Source organism: Heliangelus exortis, chromosome 3, assembly GCF_036169615.1.
Source record: "Heliangelus exortis chromosome 3, bHelExo1.hap1, whole genome shotgun sequence".
Lineage (NCBI taxonomy): Eukaryota > Metazoa > Chordata > Aves > Apodiformes > Trochilidae > Heliangelus > Heliangelus exortis.
The window spans coordinates 34453674-34469678 of record NC_092424.1 but is presented as its reverse complement, the minus strand read 5'-3'; the positions used below and the strand labels follow the sequence as shown (position 1 = coordinate 34469678).

The 16005-nt window shown below is 38.3% G+C and overlaps 1 protein-coding gene across 6 annotated transcripts; it reads left to right on the top strand.

Annotated features, from left to right (window-relative positions):
- Positions 1-29: 29 nt before the first annotated feature.
- TRMT6 (tRNA methyltransferase 6 non-catalytic subunit) lies at positions 30-16005 on the top strand. 6 transcript variants are annotated; one of them, XM_071740097.1, is made up of 12 exons: positions 46-157; positions 1171-1216; positions 2785-2912; positions 3329-3438; positions 6610-6701; positions 6806-6889; positions 7946-8070; positions 9291-9655; positions 9892-9977; positions 13418-13520; positions 13606-13692; positions 15030-16005. In XM_071740097.1, the coding sequence occupies exons 6-12, from the start codon at positions 6858-6860 to the stop codon at positions 15201-15203; spliced, it is 972 nt and encodes a 323-aa protein (XP_071596198.1). In that variant the 5' UTR covers positions 46-157; positions 1171-1216; positions 2785-2912; positions 3329-3438; positions 6610-6701; positions 6806-6857; the 3' UTR covers positions 15204-16005. The 6 variants fall into 6 exon arrangements, with proteins under 6 accessions (XP_071596197.1, XP_071596202.1, XP_071596198.1 ...); XM_071740096.1 differs by lacking the exon at positions 1171-1216 and having other exon boundaries at positions 30-157; XM_071740099.1 differs by lacking the exon at positions 3329-3438.

Sequence of the window (16005 nt, the reverse complement as noted above, 5' to 3'; positions counted from 1 at the left end):
TTCACTTCCTCCATTCCTTCCTTCCACGCCCCACCGTGGCGGAAGGCGTAGGAGCCATGGCGGCCGGGCGGAGGCCGGGCCTGCATATTTGTGAGGGGGATTGCGCCGTCCTGAAGCGGGAGGACGTCTTTAAAGCGGTTCCCGTGCTGCGGCGGAGGTGAGGGTCTTTCCCCGGGGGTGGCGGCTTTCGATCCCCTGTTTGGTATCTCCGCCCTCGGCTGAGGTTTGCTCCTGTTCCCCCTCTCCCCGCGTCTCTGAGGCGTCGCGCCTGAGGGAAAGGAGTGGGGGGAGGGGAGTGTTGTCTCCTCGTGGCCCATGTGGGCCACAGTTTTCCTGCTCTGCCGTTCAGAAATCACATCTTTAATCGGCTGATGTGTCAAAATTTTACTACTGTCTCAGTTTCTGTGACTACAAAAAAACCCAAACAACCCCCCCCCTCTCCCCCGAAAAAAAAAAAACCAAAATAACCCAAAACCATCCACAGAACCCCAGGGGACCTCCTGGCTGTGTTTCTTGTAAAACTTTTTAAAGGTATTAATTACGGTTTTGTGTTGTCATTGTTAAACTGGCAACGACTGAATAGGAGACAAAGTGGAGCAAGCATATTTTAGCTGGCTGCGGCCTGCAGTTTATGCCAGGTGTAGCATCGCTGTGTTCTTAACAAGACCTGTGAGGAAGGGCTGAGGGAGCTGGGGTTGTTCAGTCTGGAGAAGAGGAGGCTCGGGAGACATCAATCTCTACAACTCCCTGAAAGGAGGGTGTAACCAGTGGGGGGTCGGTCTCTTCTCCCCATTAGCTGTCAGTAAGGCAAGAGGGCATATGCTTAAGCTCTGCCAGGGGAGGTTTAGGTTAGATATTGAGAATAAATTTTTTACAGAGAGGGTGATCAGGCATTGGAATGGGCTGCCCAGGGAGGTGGTGGATTCTCTGTCCCTGGAGGCTTTTAAGAAGAGACTGATGTGGCACTCAGTGCCATGGTCTGGTAACCACAGTGGTAGTGGATCAAGGGTTGGACTTGATGATCTCAGAGGTCCTTTCCAACCCGGATGATTCTGTGATCTGTGTGACTTCAGGGCTCTGGCTGGTGTTAGAATGCAGATGAATGTTAGTTCTGGATAGTTACTGCTTTAGGGAGGATGCTCTGAAAGGTCTCCTATTTTTTTTTCCTAGGCCAACTGGCATAGCAAGAAGAGCCTGCACCCCAGCAGGAATTACTGTAAGCAATGGATACAGCCTGGGCTCTTCCCCTTGCAGCAGACAATTTTATAGACCAATGTGTAGAAGTCAGTACTGGGTAATGTGGCCAGACATCTGATTCAGTAGCGTGGAGATTTAAAGGTACAATGCTTGAATGAGACTGGTTTAGAAATGGCATAACTCAGACCTGGACATTCAGGAGTACTGGTTATTGACAGGCTTTGCATTCACCAGTAGAGTCTGGCACCAAAGTCAGGTAGTTAATTTATTAGCCTGCAGAGCATTGTTAATATCTGATAGGTCCCCCTTCAGCTTTTGTTTAAAACCCCTCTCATCAAAAGGAAATTAAAAAGTCAAAAGACTAAATATTGGCACAGGAGACAAAATAACTCCTGCATTTTTTTAAAAAAATCTGATGAGGGTAAGGGCACTCCAAGACCATATGACAGTAGCTGTGGCCAGATATTCTGTTTAGAATGGTTATCAAAATGAAATTTGAGCACATACACACAATTTTTTTATCTACCTAAATTATTTTCAGCCATTTCTAGTCTTTTATAGTAATTACTCTTTTAAAATCTGGGGTAGCAGGGATCAATAGCTTTTTATAGGCTTAGTTTAAATTCTGGATTGTATTTGGAGATACAAATAATATAACATAAAATGTATGCAGGAATTGCATCCTTCAGTTAGTAGAAAACTGGAAATAAGAAAATCAAGCTTTTAGCTTAGAATTGCTGATGAATATAATTGGCATGATAAGAGCTCAGATGGGTAAGTCTTGATTCAAATGTGAGTGTGGCATATACACATATATGGTACCTATTTCACTTGACAAGATGAGTATTTCTCTGGTCAGAAAGAAGTATTTCTAGGTCAGCCTGAAAGTTATAGGCTCTGTGGATTCTTCATTGTGTGTTTTGGCCCTGCTCTGTCAGAGGAGTTGGACTAGATGAGGTCCCTTCCAACCCCTAACATTCTGTGATTTCTGTGAAGAAGTAAAAATGCAAACGTCCCTCAATGCAATCAGAATGAAAAGGATAATAAAATCTGTTTTTGTTTTTTTTTTGTTTTTTTTTTTTTTTTTAATTTACTGGCATTAAGCCTTTCCAGGATTACATTACATTCTTTGCTGTCTGTTTCTTCAGAGCTTTTTGACAAATGTTATTTCAAAGGAGCTCTGCAGAATGCAGGTTCATGCTCATCTCTCTGCAACAATATGCAAGACACAGCCAAAATTGAATATACTTTAGATTAGTTTCATTCCTTGACTTGTTCTGACTTTCTCTGTCAGGAAAGATACTATATAATTCAGGTGCTGTAGCCTTGCTTTACTTTAGAATTCTTTTGAGCTGAAAAAAAATAATTTCTTTTTGTGCGCACAATTTAAGTACTTTGTTCATTTGCTAATGAGTTTCAGTTTAATGTGGTTTTGTGGTTAAGTTCACTTTTTATGCTTGTCTTGCTTTTATGTGAAGATACAGATATAAATGGCACATATAAAGCTAAGGTTAACTTTCAGCTCTCAGGGGTTTCAGACATTGTAAAAATTATGCTTTTAATGTCATAACTTTGTTTTTATTCCAGAAAAATTATTTTTGAGAAGCAGTGGTTTTATCTGGATAATGCCATTGGACATATTTATGGAACTACATTTGAGGTAACCAGTGGTGGAAACCTCCAACCAAAGCAAGAGGTGGAAGAGACTACCACAGGTATTTCTAGGGATTGTCTGTTTTTTGAACAAATTAATTCAAATTAATTTACTTGTTTGATAACACCAAATATGACAGAAATGCTTTCTAATAATCATTTGTTAACTTAACAGTACTTATATTCTTTCTGTCACAAAAGTGCATGGTTTTGTCTTGATCTGCTGTTTCACTAGTCCTGTAACTAGTAAGCTTTTTAATATGGGAGAAAATTTGAACCTTAGTTTGGGTGAACATAGATACTAAGCTGTATTTTACATACTACATTTCATTGATTGCTTAGGCAATACCTTGTAGGATCATGAAGCATGCGGGTTTAATCTTGAGAAATCTGCTTTCTATGAAACTAAAATAGTATGTTTCTCCAGCTTAAAGATACTTGGAGCTAGATTTTACAAATCTATATCCTTTTCCTTTAGAAACAAAAGAAGCAGGTACAGATAATCGTAACATAGTTGACGATGGAAAGTCTCAAAAACTGACTCATGATGACATAAAGGCTTTGAAGGACAAGGGTATTAAAGGACAGGTAACAATAAGGTTTTGGTGTAATTTCTGTGCTACCCTGATGGTTATATTTGAGTTTATGCAGCAGGCTATTCTTTTTATCTGTGCATAGACTTCAGTGCTTTTTCTTTGTTCTTCTGCTCAAGTCACGTTTTTCCTAAAGATCTGTTTTTACAAAAATGCAAAGGCTATTTTCAGAGAAAACTTCATGTAAGGTTGGCAACTTTGTCAGTAGAACAAAAGTATTCATTTTTAGGGCATCAGAAGTCATAACAGACAAAAATACTAAAACCTTTAGAGAAATACGGCTTGCATAATCACCTTTTAGTTTTGTTTCTTTTTAAGTTTCAAAATATTTTTTCTATACTACAGATGTATTAATAACAATGATTAAACTGTCAGAGCTGTAGGAAAGGATAATGGATAAGCACCAAAATATTAACAATTAACACTTTGTAACAAAGAAACTTACCAGTGAGGCTCTAGGCAGTACCTAACAAACAGGTATGATGCCTGTATTTAATCTGCACCTTAAAAGCTAAGATTATTCCCAAGAAATCAGTTCTGTTCATTTAGAAAAGAAACTGCAGACAATTGCAGCCAGTTCTGTTCTCTATGTTACCAGTAAAAATTGTCTCTCATCTTCAGTTTACCCTTTTTAATAAAAATAAGAAATTGCTCATGCTTACATCAAGTTCATCTCTTTGCATCTTGCTGTTTGTTGCTGCTTCCCACTGCAGCTGCTCTGCTTTTGCCCACTTAATACTGGCTGGGTCCAAGAAGTTTAGAATGGTATTTCTTCTGTTTCCATGGTTATGCTGCTCATGGTGTTACCTCCTTGAACAGAATGTACTAATCAGCCTGATAGCTTTAATATTTTCTGTTCCTTCCCATTATCTGTGGCAGAAGATCACTCTGGCCTTTCTGTATGTTGTCAGCATGTCTGTGCCATACATCTTGTAATACTTCAGGTTATTAAAATACCTTACTTTGTTAACTCTGGCTTCTGACCTGTAGCTGAATATTCATTTTAGGCTGTGTTGTATTAGCAGCAATAGATACTGTTCTTCCATAAATGTCTGGTAAATAAAATCTGAACTCCTGTTTGTGAATGGCCTGTCTTTGTGACTCAGGCTCAGTGTGGAGATGATTGTTCTTTGAAATAAAGCAAGCCTCAGTATTCATTGGGGTTTGATTTCCTGTTGCTTTCCAAATCCTTCCCAGTTCCTGAGGGATGGGTGTTGGGATGGAGACATGAAGTGGCATGTACTCCTAGGGCATTGCATAGTGCCACAGCTTCCTGTTGACTTTTGCTTACTCTAGAGAAATATTACCCTTTTTTACTGGAACTATTTAAAAAACAAATCAAGCCAAACAACCTCAACATTGTATTTAGCTTTTTCCAAGAATAAGGCAAAAAAAAAAGCTGTTTCGTACCACTGACAGAATATTTTAAGTGTTTGAGGGGCTTAAAGATGTCGTGGCTTGAAAAGCAGCAATAGCAATTAAGTTTTGGAGCACACTCTTAAAGTACAATGCAGTGCCCACATTGAAAATATTCCTTTTGTTATCCCCCACCACCATCCTCTCCAAACTCCTGTGAGGATAGATTAAAGTATTGCTCTTCCTATGTGTTCAATAGCAACTTAAAGTTTTTGCAGTTAAACTACTTTGATCAAAACCACTAAAAGAGCACTTCACAGGATTTGTTCTTGTCCCTGTGCCTGCAATACAAACTCTGAGAAAGGAAAGCTTCTGTTCTGCTGGAAGTCTTAATGGTCCCTCCAGCTGGAACCTGGAAGTATGAATAAGAAGAGTTGGATTAACAAAAGGAGGAGATCAGAGCAAGGAAACTAGGAAACAAAACCTGGAATTCTGGCAAAACCTGGGAAATAGAGAAGGAATAAGAGGGAGTGTTGTAGGGAATAGTAAATGCTAAGGAGTTTGATATTGTGTAAGGAGCTGGTACAGGAGTCTAGCATGATTTGGGAACCAGAATAGTGTGTAAGAGAGATGGCTGATAGTCAGAGCATAGAGAAGAAGTAATCTGTAAAATAACTCTCAAATCTGAAAAAAATTCTCAAAGACAGAGATGCTAAAGTCAGGTAAGAGACCCAAAGAGGGATTTCTTTTAAAGTAAGTCATAGAGTCATGGAATGGTTTGGGTTGGACCTTAAAGATCATCAAGATCCAACCTCACTGCATGGGCATGGACACCTCCCACTAGAACAGGTTGCACAAGGCCTTGTCCAGTCTGACATTGAACACTTCCAGGGAAGGGACAGCAACAATCTCCCTACACAACCTATTCCAGCATCTTACAACCCTCACAGTGAAGAATTTTTTCCTAATATTTAACTTAAATTTACCCTCTTTCAGTTTAAAACCATTGCCTGTGTGTCCTGTCACTACACACCCTTGTCCAAAGCCCCTCCCCTGCTTTCCTCTAGATCCCTTCAGGTACTGGAAGGCTGTTACAATGTCTCCCCAGAGAATTCTCTTCTCCAGGCTGAACAGCCATATTACACATGACATCAGGTTTCTTGTTTTGTTTTGGTTTTGTAAAATATTTTTGCCCATATAGCTTCACACAGGACTAAGGGTACTGTCATGCAATCCACTGAATGTGGAATGTGAGTTTAAACTGACAGAATATAGAGTTGTCTGTAAGAACTGCTAATAAACATAGCTCTGCCTCATTCTAAATAAATTAAATGAAAAGTAGCTATTCACTTAACAAAAGCAAGGTGGTCTTGTTCAGATTCATCATGGGCTAAGAATATGTAGGTACTGAGGCTTCACAGTCAGGGTGGAAGTAATGGGTGGATGCTGAATGGAACAGTCCTGCTGCTTCTTCATGCCTCCATTTGAGTCTGCCTTCTCTTATTAATTAGTCCTGGCATCTACCAGACTCCTTCCAAACAAAATTGTCATTTTTTCACTGGCTTTATGTAGTTAAAGAACACCTAGAGACAAAAGTATGTGATTAAATTCCTTCACACCGTCAGGTTAGTGCTTCATTTGCCATAGTGATTAATAGAAATTTGCTTTCCCATTAATGTTAGTAGAAGTTAATGGTATACAGGCCTCTATTGGAGAAAAATATTTTCAGTGTTCGTTTAAAAAATATTATATGTGAAATGAATGAGAAATAGGTTCACACCTTTAATAAAAATAAATTGTCTCTTCCAAGGAAATAGTTCAGCAGTTAATAGAGAACAGTACAACATTCAGAGACAAAACAGAATTTGCTCAAGACAAATACATAAAGAAGAAGAAAAAAAAGTAAGTGGATTTAAAATGTGTAAAATACTTAGTAGTTCCCTAAATTGTTGAGCTTGACTATGTCTATGAGCTTGACTATGTCTATGACTATGTGTTTCTTCCAGGTATGAGGCAGTTATTACAATTGTAAAACCATCCACTCGCATTCTTTCAACAATGTATTATGCAAGGGAACCTGGAAAAATAAAGTAAGTATTCAATTTGTTTCTTTTATAACAGAAAGCTATATATATATATATTCCAGAATATATATATATATAATTCAAAATACTTATATTATACCAGATATATAATTTCAGTGACCACTTCAGAGGCCTCTCTTGCCTGGTTTTGGGCAGTGATAGAGTGTCGCTGTTTTCTGGCTCAGTAATCAAAATAACAAGCTACCTACCAGAAGTAGGAATTTTTGTCTTTCATAGTGTTCAGGATTCAAAATCTTCTTCAGTCAGAAGTTCCCAGAATTTGAAAACATGGTTAAGATTGGGGGGTGGGAGTGTGGGGGCAGTGACAGCAGGGTTCTAGCTGTGGTTGATATTCACTTACCTAAATTAAATGATACATTGCTACAGACATTGTTTCAGGTCGACTGACTCCTGTTCTTGAGGTAGTAGAAGCAGATCTAGCTGCTGAGATGGAAACCCCTCAAATTTATGTTATTTAAGGCTTCTGAAACCTTTTGCCTTCGCTCATCTCCTTCACTTGGCTTTATACATCTAATAAGATTAGTTGTAATTTCCTTGGCCATCACTGAGTCTCTTCAGTGCAGGTGCTCCATTCAGGAGAGTTAGGGTTTGATTTTGAGTTGCAGGTGTTGGGTGCTGCTGGGAAGCAGATGAAAGTCACTAAGGATACGTTACTGGACTAGGAAATACATTAAGATACCATTTGTTCTTTACTAAACTGACTTGCCAGAGGAAGCAAACAAAAAAAAATGAGAAGTTCAGTATATTTTGTCTGTCTGACACAGCATGAGGTGTCCACTTGAATATGTGTGCCCTACTTCATATCCTACTTTTGCTATTCCCTGCTAGTTTCTTGTTGGCTCTGGTTCTAATGCTTCTTTATTCCCAGCTGGTTAATTAAAAGTTTCAGCAGGGTGACTCCGAAGGTCACCGTTGCTCTTCCTCAAAATCTACCTGTAATCCAGCTTTTTTTTTTTTTTTGCAGGCTCCTGAGCTAATACCCAGCATTTCTAACTGTAAGAAAAGTAACGTGGTGTTTCTTAAAACCCCTCTGTCTCCCAGCCACTTGAGATATGACACCCTAGCTCAGATGCTGACTCTAGGAAACGTCCGTGCTGGCAACAAGATGATTGTAATGGAAACGTGTGCAGGTCTCGTGCTTGGTGCTGTGATGGAGAGGATGGGAGGTAAGTAACATGGGAGCTTCAGTGATGTACAGGCTGAGGACCTACTTGAAATTTAAGAAGTAAACTTCTCTGTGATACTTCTAAAAGGCAGCTTTCAAAATGCTTGCTTAATTTTTAAAATCTATTTTCACTATCTCGTATTCAAAGAGATGCTTGTGTTTCCATGAGAGAAAGTTATATTCTGAATATTTCAGTTGGATTTATTTTCCACTATTTAAAAAAAGTACTAAATTTAACATTGATATCACTGTATATAGATCTGTTTTGTTTTCTGCCTTAGCATAAAGGCATTGTGTTCAGAAAAGCCTGTAAGGAGCTTATATCCAGTTTCCACCCAGGCAACTGGGACATCCAGGAAAGTGAATGTCAGAAAACAGGAGTAGTAACACTGCAATTCAGACAGCCTGCAGCACTGAAAATGTTGTCATTCATTTTGCCAGAGTGTGTCTATTCATTTTGCCAACAAAGTGTGTATTTTAAAAGTATTATATGACATTTTCTTGTTCATATTCTAGAAGCTTGACTTAATTTTTATTTTTTTTTTGTTTCTCAAGCTCAGTGAATTAGTTTCATTGTTAAGTCATCAAATACACTAGGTAGAGGTGGCAGTTATATTCCAGAAGCCTGGAAAGGTGGGAAGCATGATGTAATGATGTGCATCCAGACACAGGCAGTTATACTATACAGAGGTTTTCTGTACTACTGAAAGTAGCTTTTGGCCAGTGGCATACTTTCTGAAGTAAATTAAAATGCAATTTCAGTACAAAACCTGAAAAGTTATTTTTAGTATGTACAAGCCCATTTGACACCTCTTCCTTTAGCAGGGCAGTCTGGATATTGAGGAAAATCTTTGCTTATTAATGCTGTTTAATTAACTTTTTTTTTTTACCAAGGCCACTCCATATTTATAATTAGCAAATACTAGAGAATTTTTTTCTTTTTTAATTGTTAATCTAGCTTTTCTGTGCTAATCTAAGTGTGTATTTATTATACACATTTATTATACACATATAATCTTTGAAATACCTTGCCCTTCTGAGCTGCAGTAACTGTTGTCCTTCCAAAAGAGATTTTCCATTTGAGCCATACTTCAACACCTTATTAAATCTGATGAAGGTTAGGTTAAGAGCAGGCAATTTACTCACCTGATCTTCAAGGTATGCCTCATTGGTCCCAGAAATCCTAGCTTTCCAATGTATTTGATTCTTTTGCTCTCATAGGCTATGGATCCATTATTCAGATGTATCCAGGAGGAGGACCTGTTAGAGCTGCTACCAGTTGTTTTGGATTTCCAAAGCATTTTTTTGATAATCTTCATGAATTTCCTCTCAGCAAAGTGGATAGTCTACTCTCTGGAACAATTTCTACAGAGACTCTGCCTTCAGAACCTGAAGATAATTCCCTAGTGGAAGAAGAAAGCAATGGATTGAGTGAGGAGAAGCAGACTTCCCTCCAGGAAACAGAAGAGGAATCTACTACTGAGGCAGCTATGGAGATCAACCAAGCAGAAGAGCAAGAAACAATGGACATAAATGCTGAAGATGTAGAATTTCAAGACAACAAGGAAAAAGAAAATAAAGAAAACGTAAGAATATTTACTGTGGTTATTCAAATTTTACAATATCTTTATATGTAAAATTCTGCTGTCTGAATCAGACATGCTGAAGTGCAGCCTATTTGGGTGTTAAATGGAACTCTGAAAGTTGTCTTTTGTGTTACATTAAGCCATCTGAGATGAGAAAATGAAAATTCAGTCCATGCAACAGTGATCCCATGAACAATTACCATTAAAGGGCAAACTATTTGTTTTGTTGTTCAAAGGTTCGGGAAAAGCAAAGAAAACAGTGGGAGAGAAGGAAAAAGCTGATAGAAACTGCTGCTCTGTTGAGAGAGAAGAATGCTGATGGGTGAGTTTGCTTGAAGGCAGAAAGGTCTTTTGTTTGAAAACACATCTACAGTAGATAATTTCCTTTGAAACAAAACCTTTGTTTTAAAAATACCCATTTTTTTTCTTAATATTTACAAGTCAATTCAGGTGTTTCGTGGGTCTTGTCTGGTTACCTGGTTGAGATTTTTTCTGTAATTGAAATGGTTTGAAATTTCACGATCTAAAAGTCATATTTTCCAAAATAACTATGAGTAAACATTAAAAAAGAAAAATCTATTCTATCCAAAGTTAAACAGAATCCAGGTAGAATGTTCTACTATATGACTGCTGATAAAAGTCACAGGATTCTAATTGGCAAAGTAGAACCTGAGGTTTTAAGAAGTTGGAACAAAGTTTATTGTTTTAGGGGCTTCTTTGGTTTGTTTTCAGAAACTAATTTCTTTCTTACACAGGAAAAAACTCATAACTTCATTTTATCTGGTTTAGCTAGGATCAGTTGCTGCCAAGAAACAATTTAATATGAAGATTAACATCAGGAAGTTAAAACCAATACTATGAACAGATTCATAGAAATTCTGCCCTATGGTAGTGTCAGATCATTTGGTAGTTATGATGGTTGTGACATTTTCATTATGTTCTTAGGAAATGCTAAAGGGATTTGAGTTAATCAAGTAACATTGATTTACTTAATTTAACAACTTCCCTATTAATTTTTTTCCTCCTACAAATATTGGCTCACTGGGAATAAAGCCATTCTGCTCAAATAAATTTCAATACACTTTTATTGGTTATGTTTAAACGCTTGTGTGTAAATATTTGTTACTCTGAAAGGTTTTGACTCATGCTCATGCATATTTTAGTGTATCTCATTTTGTATACTTAAGTGGGAGAATTAGCTTTTTCCATAAAGATACAGAGATAGGCCAATGAAACAGGAAAAGAATTGTAAAAGTACAGCACATCTGTTTGGCAGCAGCAGGACCTCTGGTGATTAAACTGCCTGACCAGTGGTAGTGTTTTACTCTGGTTTTACCATTGTCTCCTGTACCTATCATTATAATTAATGTCTGTGCATGGTCTGGCAAAGCAAAGATTATTATTTGACTTCACTTGAGACTTCCTGTCATGTCAAATAGTATATTTAGGTTGCTGATTGTGTTTGAATTCAAGGAGGCCTATTTAGTATTTGTATCTGCTCTGACCTCTCCCTGAAGTGTTCAGGGCCAGGTTGAATGGGGCCTTGAGCAACCTGGTCCAGTGGGAGGTGTCCCTGCCCATGCAGGAGCCTTGGAACTGGATGGCCTTTAAGATCCCTTCCAACCCAAAGCATTTTGTGATTCTGTGACCTTGTTTGTTTTCAGTCACTTGTGCATTTCCTCCTAATGCATGAAAGCTCTAAGAAATCACATACTTGAAGGACAGAGTGATTTCTTGCTTTGGGAAAATTTCAGCACCAAGGGTTGGGGAGGAAGAAGTGTTTGTTTGCCTGAAGGTACTGTCCCAGATGGCTCAGTCAGAATCACCTTTCTTTAGTCATCTGCCTGTTATAGCTCACTATTTGTTTAGTTCCAGAACCACGGGGTACATACACTGCTAAGCTGGGGAAAATTGGCATGAAATAAAGAAACTATTCCAACTAACAACCTGGCGTGTGAGTGGAAGGAGGCAGGGAAGTTAGGATGTTTTGTTTTGTTTTGTTTTGTTTTGTTTTGTTTTGTTTTGTTTTGTTTTGTTAGAAACAGGGAAAGGAGAGGCAAAGCCAGTTAACTTTGGAGGTGGGGAGAAAGCTTAGGACTTACTGGTAAGAGTAAAGAAATAACTAGTTCTTAGGTCAAGATGGGCACCAACTTTAAGAGAGTTAATTCTTGAGGTCCTGAATTTAATAACATTTACTACTTAATATAGAAGATACAATTTTAATAGAATTTCTATCTTATGTGCCATTTTGTGGTAAAACAGTGCTTCTAGTAACCCTATTTGTTCAATTCCATTTAGGAAAGTTTAAGTCCATCATAGGTCTTTAATGGAGAAAGAGGGAGGTGTTCATTAAGGATTTAGTAACTGCAGCAGTAGTGGATCAAGGGCTGGACTTGATGATCTCTGAGGTGCCTTCCAACCCAGCCAGTTCTATGATCCTATGATTTGGTATTCTTCTAAAGAAGACTTTCAGATAGACTGTTACATTTTTATGGTGTAAGTGGCAATTGGTTTATAGACCCATCATGTGTTCAGAATTAGATCCCACCCTCTCTACCCTTCCTTTATCTCCTCCTTCTCCCCTTCCACCCATTACATTAATTCTGTGGCTGGCCAGGCTGCCTGCTGACAGCAATATGTGCTGCCATATGAGAGAACAGCATTTGGTTCTTCACAGTCTGTCCCATCTCTCCCTCACCTTCCTGTTCCCTGGCAGCCCTCCTGGCAGTGGCAGTGCAGCACCCCAGCCATTCCCAGGCACAGGCCAGTAGTCTTTTTTTCTTAATTAATTACTGAACACACATTATTTGAAGTTTGGAATGAAGGTTAAATCTGTAGCCTGCGAGGCCTGGGCCAGCAGAAAACCAAGTTGCAAGCAAATGTAAAAATTTCTTCACCCCTTGATCTCTATTGTGTTCAGAAAATTGAACATATGTTTTTACCTCCCTTTTGTCAGGTTATTCTGATGGTGTCGCCAGTGCTGTACATTTCCTTGGAGAACAAATGTTAATTAATGTGTGGGTCTTTTCATACAGTAACTGCAGAGTGGAGAAGCAGCTTAACTCCTCCTCTCTTTCTGCACAAGTACAACTTACTAACTCATTGAATCTCAGCCATTTATTGCAGTATAGTTAAGCAGCAATTTTCTCAATACAAACCCTTAGATAGCTGTAGATGATCTGTAAATGGGAAATAATGCATGATATTAGAATGAGGATGAAGAGTTAAAATATGAAGCTTTTAAGCTGGCAAGAACATAATTTCTTTTTGAAAGATTTTTAGTCATGTCCAGTGAGGGACTGTTTTCTCTTTCTCTAGTAACTTTTTTATATAAAACATGTATTTAATTAACATGACCCGGTTTAAAGAATCGCAGCTGAGGTTACATTCTGCCCAAAAATAAGCAGTCACAAAATTTAAATTCTATTTGGACAGTGGTCTTAGGGGGTAGAAAGCAGCATGCAAATTCTTGGGTGGCAAGAGTTACCGTGGAGCACAACACAGCTGAAATGAGCACTTCCACAACGCATTTAATATACTGCACTTTAGGGAACAAGTGTTTTACCCTCTTAATTATGCAAATAAGAAAATGTGATTTGGTTGTTTGTTTTTTTATTTTATCTGGGGAGTTGTTGGAACCACAAGAACATACTGGTTGGCAGCATTTAAGCTATAATTGATTGCTGTGCTAAGTAGGAGAAAATGCAACATGATTAATAGGTTTGAGAAGCAGAAAACTAATGTCTGAAATTTCTTTTGCAGCTTAATTGTAGCCAGCAAGTTTCATCCCACTCCTTTATTACTTTCTCTATTGGAATTTGTTGCTCCTTCGAGGCCTTTTGTTGTCTACTGCCAGTATAAGGAGGTAAATCATGTATGTTACTTTAGCTATTACAGTTCAAGTTTGAGATTATTCTACTGTATAACCCACTGTTTTATATTTTTTTAAGCCATTATTAGAATGCTACACAAAGCTGAGGGAAAGAGGCGGAGTTATTAACCTAAAGCTGTCTGAAACTTGGCTACGAAATTATCAGGTAAGGATTGCAGTAAATGGCTGCCAAAACTCTATGAGTACTGCAGAGCAAAGCACTTGAAAATAATATGGTTTTACCTGAGAGCAATGGGAAAATATTCTGAAGTGTTTTAATGTTTCATTGCTCCAATTTCCAATGGAAGTACTTTATTTTCCTCTTACAAAGCGTTTCATTTAAATAAACCTGTGCTGAAATGTATGTAGCACACTGACAAATGTCATAGTTGTGCTGCTTTAGTAGCTAGCCTAAAGTGGGGACAACCTAATGGCACGTGTTCAAGAGATGTAGCAAAATATTACAAGTGTTTATTCGTTTCCAGTATTTGATAGCTGAAAAGAAAACACCTGGGAATGGTAAGAATGGTGGTGACTTCCAAAGTCAATGTCTTCAAATACCACGTTTCCCAGCACTAAAGTATCAAGAAGTTTCTGATCTGGGAACTGAACAATGAAAACAAGAGGAAAGGGGGGAAACAACTCCACAGTGAAAAATATCAGTGTCACTTTGTTTGAACAAGATGTTTGCAAGTGTGGAGTGCCCTCTCCACCATGGAGAAGCTGAAGCATTAATTTCTAAGCAGCTTACCAGCTCTGAAGAGGTTCTTGAATTTTACTTTGTCCTTGCCCATAAGCTTCTGGAGTCTGTAAGGAATTGTTATTTAGGGAATGACTTGATTCAAGGGTGGCCACGATTACCAACTTTTGATCAGGCAGCCAAATTGGGAATGATTAGATGAAGATGTTCACTGAAGTTAGTCTTGGCAAGGGTTCCTATGTCCAGATGCAGTTAGGAACAATACTGCATGATCTCCTGGACACATGTAAACTGGTTTAGACCCGTTTTGGCAGTCAGAGCAAGGAGGAAGCCTAACTGAGGAGAAAGCACAGAAAATTGTGATGTAGCTACAAGTGATGGTTTATTGCTGTGTCTTTACCTTAAGAGTAGCCACTTGAACATTACAGTGACAGAACTGGAAATGACTATATTAATGCTGTTGTGTTAGAACAGCTGTGGTTTCTTGCCAAGTACCCCATTCTGAACATATTATTGGGACTTTCATGTAGTCCAGACCTTGACTTTATAATTTTTCTGGAAATGTCACAAAGAAGTAATCAGTAAGGCAGTAGCCTGTATTCTTATGTCTGCAACTGGTTTCTGGTACACAGATACTCTGCCCTTCAAAGATAAATACACTTTCCAAATGGCCATTTGTTGTGGTGGCTGAGAAAAAAACCCAAAACTATAATCTCGCTTTGTAAACTTAAATTACACCATTTGATGTGCACAGGCAGAGTGACTTTTTACTTGTTTGTTTGGGGGGTTTGGTTTTTTTAAAGGTCTTACCAGATCGAAGCCATCCAAAGCTGACAATGAGCGGAGGTGGAGGGTACCTTCTCTCTGGTATAACTGTTGTCCTGGATAAAAGCAAATCCGATTGCAGTGACTCAGAAGCACTGAAGATGGAAGAGCCCTCATCTAAAAGATGCAAAGTTCAAGACCTTCATTGTTAACATTTGAGGAATTGGTTTGGGTTTGAGATCTCAGGAGTCCTGCTGTTAGTAAAATAACAAGTAGACTTTCTGTGTTCTTGACAGCATGGAATAGGTGCCTGTCATACACCTGTCAGCAAAAGGCAGCATGGGGTAGGGAGGATTCTCTCACTCTTTACCACTTTATCTGATCAGAATGAGAACAAAAACCTTTAGAAGCAAACATCCTACTGAAAAGACACTAACTTCAAAAAGTAGAGAAGATCAAGAGGAGCTTAAAACACCAGTGAAGGCATATTGTATGTTTGTTGCCAAAAGTGGATGCGATGAAGTCATCTTTTCAAAGGCTGGGTCTGAATCAACACACTGAACTTAACTTTCCATTTTCCTAGAACAGCATCAGGGTAAAACATTCTACATGGTGATCTGCCCCCTCTTTGAATACAGGACCCACCTGTGTTCAGTACTTAAAGGAAGCAGAATAAACAGCTAAAAAATCATACTTTTCTTTCCAAAGAAACAATAAAAAGCAAATACTAATACCAGAACTTTACAGCACGACCCCATGTTTTCCTGAAAAAAAGTAAAGGGAATAGTGAGTTTATGTTCTTAAATTAAAATATCAAATATTTAAGCAGAATGCCTGTCATTTTTTCTGAGAGTTATTACATGTTTTTAAGACGCGACTATTTTGAAAACTGCTCTGTGTATATATATTTATTCCACTGTTTTATCTTTCATGATGTGTAGCTTTTCTATTATTTTTTTTTTAACTTCGCATTTGCCATTTCAATTAAAATCAGGATGTCTTTTCCTAATGATA

Excerpts from the sequence above, each read along its gene's own strand:
- TRMT6 (XM_071740096.1), top strand. The coding sequence starts at position 57 with ATGGCGGCCGGGCGGAGGCCGGGCCTGCATATTTGTGAGGGGGATTGC. Across the intron at positions 2,913-3,328 it reads GGTGGAAGAGACTACCACAG|AAACAAAAGAAGCAGGTACA; the intron begins GTATTTCTAGGG and ends CTTTTCCTTTAG. Across the intron at positions 6,702-6,805 it reads ATAAAGAAGAAGAAAAAAAA|GTATGAGGCAGTTATTACAA; the intron begins GTAAGTGGATTT and ends TGTTTCTTCCAG.